Consider the following 13324-nt stretch of genomic DNA (forward strand, 5'->3'; position numbering starts at 1 on the left):
TCTACTTTGTGTAGCTGCGCTTTGAGGACGCCGTCTCATTCTTTCTCGGTCTGGGAGGCTCTCCATGCGCTTGCGCATCCAGTCGTTCAGCCGCTTCTTCCTTCTTTTTCTATGAGTCATTTCCCTGTCGACTTTGCCTGACTTGGCAGGTTTGGATTTGTTTCTTTTCATTTTCACTTTTATTGGCACCTTTGGCCGAGGAACGTTTGATCCGGTTTTACCCGCATAATCAGAACATTGTTGTCTGTAAGGAGCGTCTTTTTGAGAACTTTGTTCTCCTTTAATCCTTTTCATTTTCTTTCTTTTCTTCACGACCTCCAGTCGTACCTTCTCAAAGCAGGACTCATTTTCAATTGGGAGTTCTTTCTCTTCACATTTTTTTACTTCTTGCTCCTCAAAATGTTCTTTGAATTCTTTCATCGCAGTGCAGTCTTCGCTTTCTTCCATTTCTGAATCCTCAAGGTTAGGATCTGCACTGTCACCTTCATCCAAGCTTTCGTGCTCACCGCTATTTGAAATCTCCTCATCCCGGTCACTCATGCACTCAGCCATGGTGTCATTTAATGAGGAGCTACAATTCTGCCCTTCTTCATCTTCAAGCTTTGAAAACACCGAGGTTTCTGGCTCGACATCTGCCGTTGCAGCTTCTCTGCAACCTGTCGTCTCGGAGGGCACAATCTCATTTTTCTGAGAATTCTGAGCTCCAGTTAGGTCATCTGACGTTTCTGTTGCAAGAACACGCTGATCCACAACCTCATTCTGGCTGCTGGAGCCAGTTTCTACAGTACCTGTGGCTGTCCATGTATCGCTTGGTTCAATGTACTTTCTAATATAAGGAAAGGTAACCTCCGGAGGCTCGGTAATACCTTTCAAACGCCGAACTTCAGCCAGCTTTTTGAGAAGGATCTCTCTCTTTTAAGAATTCTTTTTCTTTTTCTGCCTGCTTCCTCAGCCATTCTTTTTCTCTTTCGGCTCTCTTCCTGAGCCATTCTTTTTCTCTTTCTTCTGCTTGTCTCTTTGCCTCTGCTTGTTTCCTCTGCCATTCTCTCTCTCTTTCTTCTCGTTGTCTCTCTCTTTCTTTCTCAGCCTCTTCTCTTTCCTTCTTAGCTTGTTCTAGAACCTCTCTTTCTTTTCGGTCCACCCATTCTCGCAGTTCAGCTGCTTTTAGACCTTTCTCTAGGCCCAACGCAATAATCTCCTTGAGATTCATCTTCAATGTGCACTGCCTAATGCTAATACATAGCACTCTCAATGGACCTTACACAACCGCGTCAGCGCGGTACCTCTTGCTATCGCTCTGCTGCTACACCGTTTACGACCTCTTCGTAAACTCTTCTAACTCGTTCTCCGTCCTCTGAGCTTGAGTGCACCAAACGTCCTGTCGCGGACGCCAGAATAATTGTCACCCGTTAATAATTAAGGGGGTAATATTAACGATGCGCCCTTAACGGTGCGCACACTCCCATACACCCTTTGAGTGAGTGGGGGTAGCTGTTCCGGTCGCAAACGAGATGCCCTCGACCTGCGTGGCAAGCTCAGCCGGAATTCAACTACCTTGTGGTGACAGAAGGGGGTGGTCGTTTGGTGCCCAGCGGTCGCCGGTTCAGACCAGAGAAAGGATCGAAGTCAGAAGTAACAAACAAAACACAATTTATGCACAGCAAGAGACGATACAAAGGAATACACAATATCACTTGAAATACATAGACGAGAGGTTCACAGAATACAAACGCTAAGCATGCAATTACACAGGTATCCAATAACGTAGAGGCTTTACAACAGATGAAACACGAGAGAGTACATAAACAAACACCAAATTGTTCACCGGGCACTGTTGCAGTCCGACGCCTCAAGAGTCACGATGTGGCCGCCATGCGAGACGAGCGCCGCTCCCTTGAAAGTCCGTGGGCTTGCCAGCAGCGGGTGATCCCCGGGAGTCCAGCCGAATCACGGGCGAGCACGTCGCACAACACTTGACGAACTGACTGACTGACTGACTGACTCATCAAGCGGCGCGGTCGCTTTAAATAGGGCGCGCCGCGTCTGTTTGTTAACACGCGCCAAAGCTAGCGTGCACACACACTTAGCTTCGCTGGTTATAGCGCTCTCCTCTCCTCCCGTTGAGCCGCGCGTCGTCATTGGCCAGGTCCCATAGAAGATTCTCGATTTTTCTGGCGCATTCCATACCGATGAACCACCGCTTTCCCCGGGCAAAGGGGAAAGAGGGTGACGGCAACGCGTACAAAGCTACGCGCTCTCCCGCGCGGGGAAGAGGGCTTTTCTCTCCATGCCTTCCACGACGCCGTGCGGGCCTCGCGCCGTACCGGCTTGATGAATATGGGCGCCGATTTGGTGACAAAAACCCAAACTGTTTTATTGAATCCAGTGGGAAAGTTATAGTGTCGGGTTTCCAAGTCGTATAAGTGTTCATTACCCTAATGGAAATTGCGTGTGCATAAATGCCCAACACCCTTCTGTTTGTACACGGTCTTTATGTGTCATATGCCAGTCACTTGTCACTACAACGTTATACATTCATTACAGGTACTATCGCCCTGCTATATGTTGCCCTAAGTCCGGATTTCTTCCAGATATATTTGCCTCACCGCGGAGGCACGGACAACTGTATTGGAGTGCCCGGGTTAGAACCTACCGACAGTGGACGCGTCTGCGTGCGGTGCGATATCCGTGCAAGCTAAAGATCAATAAATAAAATATAAATTAGTTTACAGCAAAGCAAATACGCAGTATCACAATTTCTTGGTTTAGTTGTTATCGCGTCATAAGGGAAGGAAAGAAGGCTGAACCGAAACCTAGAAGAGCGAGGAACACCGTAGTGGGAGGCTATTAAGTAAATTCGACCCTCTGCCGATCTTTGGCATGCACTCACTTTGCAAAGCGCACGAATGTCTCTCCATTTCGCCTCCATCGAAGCACAGCAGCCGGCGGTCGCTTTCGAACCCGAATACTCCGGCACAGTAGTCGAGCGCCTTATAAACTGCGCCTACACAGGCGATCTTACTTTTTCTTCAGCACTCAGTTACAGAACTGTTTTCTTTGCGCTTTCACTCCCATCTGCCGTTCTCTACAGCGCCGTTCAGGTGTTCGCAGAAAAAATTCGACAGAATGAGCCCCTTTCGTTTACTATCAATCGATTTATCAATACACATAATCTTTGCGCATGACATTTAACTCAAGCGAAACACAATTAGGAAGTGTTTATATTATTTACCTGCTTCATATTTTTATTCAGAGCAATCGTTTCCAATCTGATTGTTTTATTACCGAGCAGGCGAAAAAATCACGCGTCATTTTAACATAATAAGGACATAACATGAAACTGCTCCCATTATGGCGGCACAACATTGTTATCCCTGCAAAACGCGGCCGGTATAGCCGTATCCTGAATGGCCCGCCTTTTAAGATATATATTGCTATAAACTGAATACCAGCATCGCTAACGGCCGCGATGTGACAAGAAAAGTTGTACGTAACTGGTAAGTTGTAATTAGTTCCATGTTTGGATAGCTTTGTAATCAAAATACAGCTTTAACACATAATGTTGGAGTAAAGCAATAATTCTAATGGCAACTGACCGCCAATTATTTACGCCGTTGAACAAACGTCTACAGGGCAAAGCGTCTGTGACAACATATTATAACGAACATAATTTATATTAAGAAATTGTTAATTTTGCATGCCTTTTAGCATTTGTACTAATGAAAACCGTGTTCTTCTTTACGTGATCAGGACGTGAGGATATTCGTATAAGCCTACACTGCTAGGATCTACACCTTGCAGGAATAAACCTGAAGACGCAATAACACCACTGCTTAGGTTTCCCGCCATGTAGAACACACATCCGACTCCCTAATGTTGTTAACAGTCATGCAGCGTGAAAGATACAACACTAAGGTAATTGTACCTCTGCATCCTGCGTAGCTGTACTTGTCAGTGGTGAAATATGTTTCCCAGAAAGACCAGCGTGGCCAAGCGCTGCTCTAAATAGTGTGCAGGTATCAGTAACCAGAAACTCAACAAATAAAGCACAATCACAAGACCTTTCGGATGCTTCACTCGGATTGGAGCCAGGGAACACGAGGGCAGCTTAGAGAGACGATGCAACCGCAGCGCAGGTGACCCGGCATCGCGTATTCAAACCTTGCAGATTTCAAGTTTGGCATGAAGCGATAACAATTCAAATTCGGTCACTGTGTGCTATTTCTTCGCTCGCATACGGATACGTGACATAAGGGGGGGGGGGGGGGGGGAGGTGTGTCATTACGCAGCCATACAAGGTTGTAGTTTCAAGCAATTCCTTACACTGCTATTTCACTGCTTCAGCACCGAGAGTAAATATAGCAAGGGCGTCGATAGAAAAGGAATAAAAAGTGAACGATAAAAAATACCTAACACGTGACATTTACTGTAGAGAAGCAACTAATAAAGCGATTTGATATTGTGCAACGAACGTCTTAACTCAAAACACAATTACGTTCTTGTAGATTTCTCCATTTATACATCATGTCAAAGCGTGATTTTCAAGATACATCAATGTATCGAGACTTTGTCTTCGCTTGTTCCAACAAAGAAACAGATGGCGCCGACCGGTTCCAGGAAATCGACTTGGATCGTGCACTGGTGAAAAAAAAAACTAATACAACGCAAACGAAATATATATGGATATCGGTATTATTAGAGCGCTCGCATGTTTGCTGTCCCTGTTAGGGACAAAACAGGGCGCGGATGATTCCACAGACAAGGCTAGGAGGGACTGTACGAACTGAGCGGAGGAAGAAGGCAGGGTGGCAGTCTTCTGTAGAGATATTGCACTTTATACCACTGATCATTTTAACTGTTGTGCAATCTGCAAGCAGGAATTTGCTTCACATGTAATTACATGCGTTTTTATATGCTATACAGGTATTTTCATTCCTTCGAAATTTATTTAGGTTGCTAGGTCTGACATTTTTGAACATTGTAACCACCTCAAAAACGCTGGTCGCGTTTATTTCTTTCTTGCTGATTTTGAAGAAACAGTCATACACGTGTGCTTTCATCTGGCAGAAAAAAAATTCAGGAGTAAACTTAACCTCCGCCTTCAGGGGCATGACGCGAGGCTCTCGTCTGAGCCTCGTCTTGTCGATCCTCGTTCGCGAACATAGATTTTGACACTCGCCTATTCACTAACTAGCCCGTTAAATTGTGCGCATTCTCTTTATTATACAGTCGTAAGCTACCCAATTAAGCGAGACCATTAAACATAGATGCAAGTCCTCGCTTTAACCAAACCGTATGGGAACGTGCCTGTGTGGCCTGTAGAGGTAACGCGTCCTCTGGGATCCAGGATCCCAATGTGACAGGCGCGTCCTCAGTACTCTGGATCGAAATGTCCTATGTTCGGTTCCCACCTCACCATTTCATCTCACAACTGTAGCATGCGTTGGCAACTCCTGCCACCTCAGCTATGTCAAGTGGTTTTGTGAGGCTACCCAACCTGCCGATCAATCAGTGCTTGGCCATGCACCGGCGAGAGGCATACTCGTGACTGTTCGCGGACAATATTGAAGCCAGATTTCCTTGAAGGGGCTCTTAACCTCCTCTCTCTCAAAGCGCTGGCACTTGTGGCGAGCAGCACAGTCTGCTCACCAACTGAGACCAGCATTCACTAGCCTCGCAGGCCTGCACCATCCTTGATTTTAAGCAATAAAGATATTTCACAAGCAGATGGGCCTTTAACGCTACCACTCTTATAATCACGTGCATAAGCACCTAGGTTATAGAGGGAAAGTCAACCACATCTTTGACAGCAAAATTATTCCTACAACGAGCAGCCAATATTTCATGCTCAGTTCTATCGCACTTTTTTTTTTGAAAATCTTTTTAAAAGATATACTCAGAGCTTTTTTTATTGCGTAGCAGTGCACTATCCGTACCCACAGAATTCATGATACCTCTCCGAAGCCGCTCACAAAATTGAGCGCAACAGAGGCGATGCGCGTCCTCACATACGCTTAGCCAATGAGAAGGTGGCGCCCGTACAGCTGCTGCCATTGAGAGAGTGGCGCGAATCGCAGTTGCGTTGTGGTTTTTTATACAAGCTCGTGTTACTCCTGACCTAGCACTCGCGTGCCAGTCTTGTGAACTCAACTTCGGCCTGTCCCCTCTCACGTTAGTTACCACTCAGCCTTCAAAGACAGCAGTCATGTATACGCGTGGTACTTGTCGTTGGAGTCGGGCAAATCGCCGCGTCCTGAATAACCTTGCGCTCCCCACTGTGCCTTCACGTGGCGCTAGCACTTAGCAAACGTTCTTGCTTTTCGGTTACTTGTTTCCTCCTGGACAGCTTTCACTGCTCTAAGCGCAGGAATGCCGAAGCTAGAGCATTCGTTTGCTCATGTCCTGAATTCTCCTGACACCTCTTTCTTCCCTCTAATCTAATTTCTCTCCATCTCCCCACCTGCAATCCTACCCCGGACCTTCCGTGTGCAAACAAGTGCTTATTCCATAGAGAAATGGGCAACATAGTGCCTATTTTCATTCATTTGCAATCGGAACTACTGGTTAAAGGCATAGCATAGGTAAGCGGGTCTAATGCACCTACTTTGCATTAATTTAAATATGTAAATCACTGAAATTTATCTCTCACTGGGGGCTACCAAAAAGGTGAAAGTGGCACTTCTTAAATGTTCCACGCTACTCGATGCCACAGAACTTAGCGCCGCCTCCTAGCTGTTTGCACGATCGTGCACAATACACGTCCTGCCTGACAATCGCAGGCGCGTACCTACTGCTGTACGCGGCCTTCATCGCATTCGTGGGGCAGCCGCTGTACCTACTGGAGGCCTCCATGGGCCAGTTCAGCTCGTGCGGTCCCCTGCACGTGTTCAGCTGCTTCCCGCTCTCCCGGGGCCTGGGCCTGAGCATGTGCCTCCTATCGGCCATGCGCACCATGGACGCGGCACTGGTGCTCTCGCACGGCATGCTCTACTGGACCGGATCGTTCACGCCGCGCATGCCGTGGATGACGTGCGACGCCTCCTGGGGAGCAGATCTGCGCACATGCTACGTACGCTCCAAAGGAATCGTGAGTTTCTTGCCCTCTATTTGGGAGTGAAAGCTTCGTTACGTCATTATCAGCCAAGGTCAACTTGCCAGGCTGTCTAAACTTCATCGAGCTAGAGGTCACTGTGCGGCTATATAGCTTAACCATGGGGCCACATATAGTGTACCACCACCTGGACTTTCACGGCAGATACAGCATCATCTGTTTCCTGTTGTAGTTGGCGGAGACTTTCACTCAGTAATCTGCGCAATTTAATCGCTACAAAACTGTCTGCCATGTCTAAGCCTAGGCCTAACCAGAGAAGAACAAAAAAGGATTTAGTGTCGCCTATGTTTAGCAGGGTTATTCCTCAGCTAATTTTGCACCGCTGACACAACGTCTGGTGCATAATAACCTGCCATATTCGCTTGTGCCCTTGTGCTTTCGTATCTCCAAATCTACCGACCAACATTATGGGGTCGAGATTTATACGACCGCGAAAGTATCATGCTACACTTCGAAAGCGAACAAAACTACTGAAAAAAATACAAGTTACGTCAGCACACAGCATGACTGTAACTTGAATTTGGGCTCCAGAAAACGCGGTTTATTACGTGCGCGTTTTCGAGGCTAACTCTCGCTTGCAATACATATACTGCTATGAACCTGTAAGGGGGCGCGACTCACTGATGCTGTATTACGAAAGTATGTTTTAGATCTATTGTGGCTGGGAACAAAATGGCAAGACGGGACAGGGACAGGACGCTTCGGGCAAATTAGCTGGGTTCAGATATACCTGTGGCTTGCGGCAGGCGGGGTGGGGCTAATTTAAGGTTACAAGCAGAGGTTTTCTCCTACAGTTAACATGAGCCAGCAGCTGACGATGAATAGAGTCAAGCATCGATGTTACAAAGTGGTTCATAGGCAAATAATGCATATATCGAAGCAATCAGTATTCTCTAGAAGCTGCGATATAAGTTGGTGTTTTGTATCTCATTTTTAGAAATTCAAATTTGTCAATTACTATGTAAACGAACCACAACAGATTGGTAATGATAGTTTCGCAGTGCAGTTATTGAATACCTGCGCTCAATAATCACCTATTCGAGGCGGCAAACAGAAGTTACTGCTAAAAACGGGTTGTGACTTTGCATCGGCGTCGGCCACGTTGCGGCAAATTTGATAGCGCCCACATCTCTACGTGGCCCGCTGTGCTATGCGACCATTCGACAGGTGCAAAGGCTGCTGAGTGTTTTTTCGCTTTCTATTCTCCACCTTGGACGCAGCCTTCTCGCGATGCAGTTTACTATAGTTTTCGGTTTCCGACTCGGCGGCATGGTGTGATCGTATATGCCAGGGCGTTTGGTGCGTCCTGTGACATCACCGTCTTTCTTTTTTTTCGCTGTGCAAATTTCGAATTTACAACTTACTACTAGGCGATGACCTAGCTAGGTTGTGCGTATCCGGCTATTCGTTTGGAGCAATTTCTTTGGTGGCTTAGCGCTCCACCAACCTCAGCCGCATCTCATCGGAACTTCTAGTCGACAATGTCATCGTTTTCGATACTGCGAGATTTTGTTTACTGTTTTTAGGGGTTTCATAAATGCCGGCATAGGAGATGGGGCATCATAGTTTTTTTGCGCGTCTATATCACGCGCGATTCCGTTTTTTCAGTGCTAAAGTCCTCTGAGCAGCCAAATATTTGACAGGGCCTTGAACTCTTGCAGCGCCTGTGCGAACCTGCCGTGCGGGCGCTAGTGCAAGATGGTGCCGCCCTCAAAGTGACCGACGAGAACCGGCTGCATTCGGTGCCTCTTGACTACAACGGCAGCGTGGTGACTGTGCTCTACGACTTCTATATGAGCAAGCTACACGGATGCGTGCACGCCAACCAGTCATCGGCCGAGCAGTACTATACGTGAGCCGACTCGACCATCGATTGATTTTCTCCTTGCTCGAATACTATTTCACCCTTCCCACTAAACTCCCAATGGTGTGTGAAACGATAGTGCTGCAAAGGAATGGAGAAAAATGAGAAAAAAGCTCTAGAGGGTACCTTGGACCACAAAAGTGTTGATAGCCAGTTTTAGTCTTTTGTTGTTGCGACCGTAGGAAGAAGGAAAATGAAATGCACTGGCCTGCTACTGGCTCTGTAGCTGAGCCACCTCCGTTGCCTCATACGGACAGAAAAGAAAATAGGGAAGGAAGGAAAAAAAAAAGAGGGAGGGAAAGACGCGCACCGCAACAACAGCCATCGTCCACCACAGAAGCAGTGGCGGGTGCAATGACTGCCTACAAAAAAAAATCGGTGTCTGGCTAGCCCCCACCGCAAGCGGGTTGACCTACCGTCCCAGCCCCGTAGGGCCAGGAACCACCACCCTTAACCACCTAATCATGCTGGTCTCGATGTCAGTCCACGTTAAAGATCCCCTGGTGGCCGGAATTACTGCGCAGACCTCGACTAAGGCAACTCTTTTTTTCTGTTTCCTTCCCACCTTTCTCTTTTTTCTATGGCCGTTTCAGGTTCCCCCTCCCTTGCTACACAGCATTGCTTATAATTACACTTAGGCCGGCGAACTATTCAAGTCTAAATGAGTTCATATTTGAAATATATAGCGCAAAAAAACGAGGATAATAATGACAATGAACAAGCTCAATGCTTCATTGCAATTGAAATCTTTAATGTAGGAAAAATACACTTTTTTGGCATGCAGATATACGATTCTACGAAGGATGGCATAAAAAAACCTCGAAAGGAATGTGTCAACTCTGCAACTGCAGAGTAAAAAAAAACCAGACTCCCTATCAGACAGCTGTACGTATGGACTGCTGTCGAACTCCACACCCTCAAATCCGCACCCGACAGTTTCTGAGGGTGCGAAATAGAGAAATATAAAATAGCTTTGAACTCTTCTTTTCGGCAAAAATACCTAAATATTGTGCCTGATTATGACGATAATAATATGTGCAGCGCGCCAAAAGATGAATTTATTTTTTAGCAAAATTTATTGCTATAATACCCGCCATTTCAACGAAACCTATGATATTTCCATTGAAAGAGACTCCATGTTACCAGTTTAGAATTGAATATAGGTGTAGCCTCACCTCAAGGATTTGTGCCAAATGTCTCTTGTGCTAAGAAAATGAACGCGAGCGGCGACAATTGTTTTGTTTTTTGTTTATTTCGTACTTATTTTCACCAGAATAACGACGTGTCTTCTTGGTACAGCTCATTTATAATTTTCCACTATTTGCGTTTACGAATTTGCAGACATAGGTGTACGTTGAGGTGCCTACCCATGAAGAGCGCACATTAGATTTTTCTTAATATAAAATCTAGCTGGGACAGTTTCATTACTCATATCTGACTTTACCTTAAGAAAGGAACAGAATGGCACTAAATAATAATAATAAAAATAAAAATATTAATAATAAATTAAAGGTCAGTGCAGAATCTACGCTGGAGTAATGCGAAAATATGGATGCTGCTGTTGGGTGCTTCTGGTTGCTTCTAGTAGCTTATTTCACTTCTTGTTTGCCCATTTTAGTCTTTGGTACTTTCAAATTGCGCGCCAATTCCTTCCTATGCCCTTTTTTGGCTCTACTTCCGGTTGAGTGACGTCAAATCCTTGACGTCATATCCACTACGGCACCCGTTTCTCTCTTTCCGCTTTCACTCCCCCATTCCTCCGTTTCCTTATGGCACGGTTCAGGTGTTTAGAGAACAAGTGTGGCAGATAGTGCTCCTTTCCTCTGAATCACGTATTCTAATTATTCCCCTAATTACCTTTTTGGCCTAATAATTTTTTCTGCAACAACATTACGTCAGACTCTATCGATTGACACCACTCATTAACCTCTAACACTTCTTAATTACCCGCAACTGCTGCGGACACGATTCTGCGGACGCGGTCTGCGGACTTGGTTTGCGGAAACGATCTGTAGACACGGTCCGCAGACAGAAATCTATGAACATAGCGAATAACGCTTTCGCGTTAATAATTGGGTGGCAGGAAAGAAAAAAGCGCGGTACCTGCTACATTTGTTCTATGCACTTTTGAACAGCGGCCAAGGAAAATCCTTGTATTGTGCCCTGGTTCCCACAATAAATGTTTTTACCACCACCATGGAGGAATATGATTGTGAAAGAGGGAAAAGAGATTTAGGATCCGTAGTAGAGGGCTTCGGATTAATTTCGACCATCTGGGGATTTTTAACGTACACTGACACCACACAGCACACGGGAGACTCTTCATTTAGCCTCCATCAAAACGCAGCCGCCGAAACTGAAGAAAGAAAAGAAAAGCTTGTTTACTACGTTTCGCAAGAAGCCTCTCAGTTTATTGACATAACATAGGCAACAGTGCGATTTGTGAAGTTGATAACTATAAATACTCTGGAGTAGCCCTTACAAACTACCGTGGTCCAAGCACCTTTCGTTCCTACGTGCTTCTGCTTTTCAAAAGTTGTGACTCTTAAAAAGAAATGAAAATCTCGTGTGAATATTGATAATACAATAATGCAATACAGTGCATAATATTGTTGTCGTTGTTGTGATTATGGCTGTAAAAAGAAGGAAAGAAAATGTACGGGCCTGCTAAAGGCTCTGTAGCTGAGCCACATCCGCTGCCTCGAGCGGACAGAAGAGAAAATAAAGAAGAAAGAAAAATATTCACCATAGCTTAGCTGTAGTTAAGCCTAGGAGATTGCGAAAGCTATATCCCTTCCAGCCTTTTCTTACGACGTTCAGCTTTCTCTTGAGGCCATTCTTCCGCACGCCGTGTCTTCCTGGCCTTGTTACATTTCACCCTAAACGCACGCGCCTTTTCAAGTCGCTTTTGTCGTTCCTCTTCACCTTTCTGAGCATGCTGCAACCATCTAGTTGCATTCTTGCGCTCCGCACGTTTTAGAGAGGACCTCACGTAGATACAGAGTTTCACCATTTAGAGCAGACATTACGTCCCACCCCGGTAAGTGTTGTTCTGCTTGAGTGGCTTGAGAAGCACGCATTCGCTAAACCGCATTTTGAGCACGATGTGTGGCTCGACGCTCTTCACGTTGTTCCTCTGTCTCCGTACCTGACTGTCGCTTCCTGAATTCACACTGACGAGCCGCCTTCTCCCTCTGCTTCTCAGACAGCAAGACGAACTGTCTTACAGGCGCTGAAATAGCATGCTTTACACAGTACAGCCTCCCCTCATCACTTACCGATGAGAGAAGATAGGCGGTCTCCAATGGAAGACGACACCACCTGTTAGACCACAGAGCACTTAGAAGTTGTTGTTGTTGTGGCTGTGGGAAGAAGGAAAAGGAAATCATGGGCCTCCTAGCTGAGCCACCTGCGCTGCCTGATTGATTTATAGGAAGGAAAAGGGCGGTATTTATCTCGCTTGTCTTCTGTGGACACCTCAACCCTGCCGTAAGGGAACGGAGGAAGGTGGGAGTGAAAGGTTATAGAGAGTAAGGGGAGCCGTAGTGGAGGGCTACGGAGCAATTTCGACCACCTGGGGATCTTTAACGTGCGCTGACATCGCTCAGCACACGTACGCCTCCGTTTCGCCTCCATCGAAACGCAGCCGCCGAGGTCGGGTTCGAACCCGGGTACTTCGGCACAGTAGTCGGGCGTTTTACCACTGCACCACACCGGCGGGGCACCTCCGCTGTCTGGGGCGGACAGAAGAGAAAACAGAGAAGAAAAGATAAGGAACACATTGTACATTTAGGTCACAATCGCACGTGCGTTTTCTTTAAAGCGGTGCATTAGATAACGACTATGGGCTAATAAATATGTGCGATAACACAGGTCCAAATAGAACGATTAGAGTGCTAGCGAATATCAAAGAGAAAATAGACAAAGGAAAAAAGAACAGGGAGAGAAAGACGCACACAGCAACAACAGCCTTCTTCCACCGCCGAAGCAGAGGCGGGTGAAATGATGGCCCACACAGAAAAATTTCGGTGGCTGGATAGCCCCCGCCGCAAGCAGCTGTTGTTGCGGTGCGCGCCCGACTATTGTGCCCGAGTACCCGAGTTTGAACCCGACCTCGGCGGCTGCGTTTCGATGGAGGCGAAACGAAGAGGCGACCGTGTGTTGTGCGATGTCAGCGCACGTTAAAGTTCCCCAGGTGGTCGAAATTACTCTGTAGCCCTCCACTAGGGCTCCTCTTTCTCTCTTTCCACTTTCACTTCCACCTTCCTCCCTTCCCTAACGGTGCGGTTAAGGTGTCCACAGAAAACAAATGAGACAGTTACCGCGCCTTTCCCTTCCTATAAAGCAAT

General features: G+C 46.5%; 1 protein-coding gene across 1 annotated transcript in view; it reads left to right on the top strand.

Annotated features, from left to right (window-relative positions):
- LOC146174386 (sodium- and chloride-dependent glycine transporter 2-like) overlaps positions 1-13324 on the top strand; it is a 50764-nt gene that overhangs the window by 1627 nt on the left and 35813 nt on the right. Inside the window, exons 2-3 of the mRNA XM_084584987.1 lie at positions 6780-7087; positions 8773-8963. Of these exons, the coding sequence (XP_084441113.1) occupies positions 6780-7087; positions 8773-8963 (499 nt within the window). The remainder of the gene's footprint in view (positions 1-6779; positions 7088-8772; positions 8964-13324) is intronic.

The sequence above is a fragment of the Amblyomma maculatum genome, chromosome 11 (genome assembly GCF_055883805.1).
Source record: "Amblyomma maculatum isolate TAMU_Amacu chromosome 11, ASM5588380v1, whole genome shotgun sequence".
Classification (NCBI taxonomy): domain Eukaryota; kingdom Metazoa; phylum Arthropoda; class Arachnida; order Ixodida; family Ixodidae; genus Amblyomma; species Amblyomma maculatum.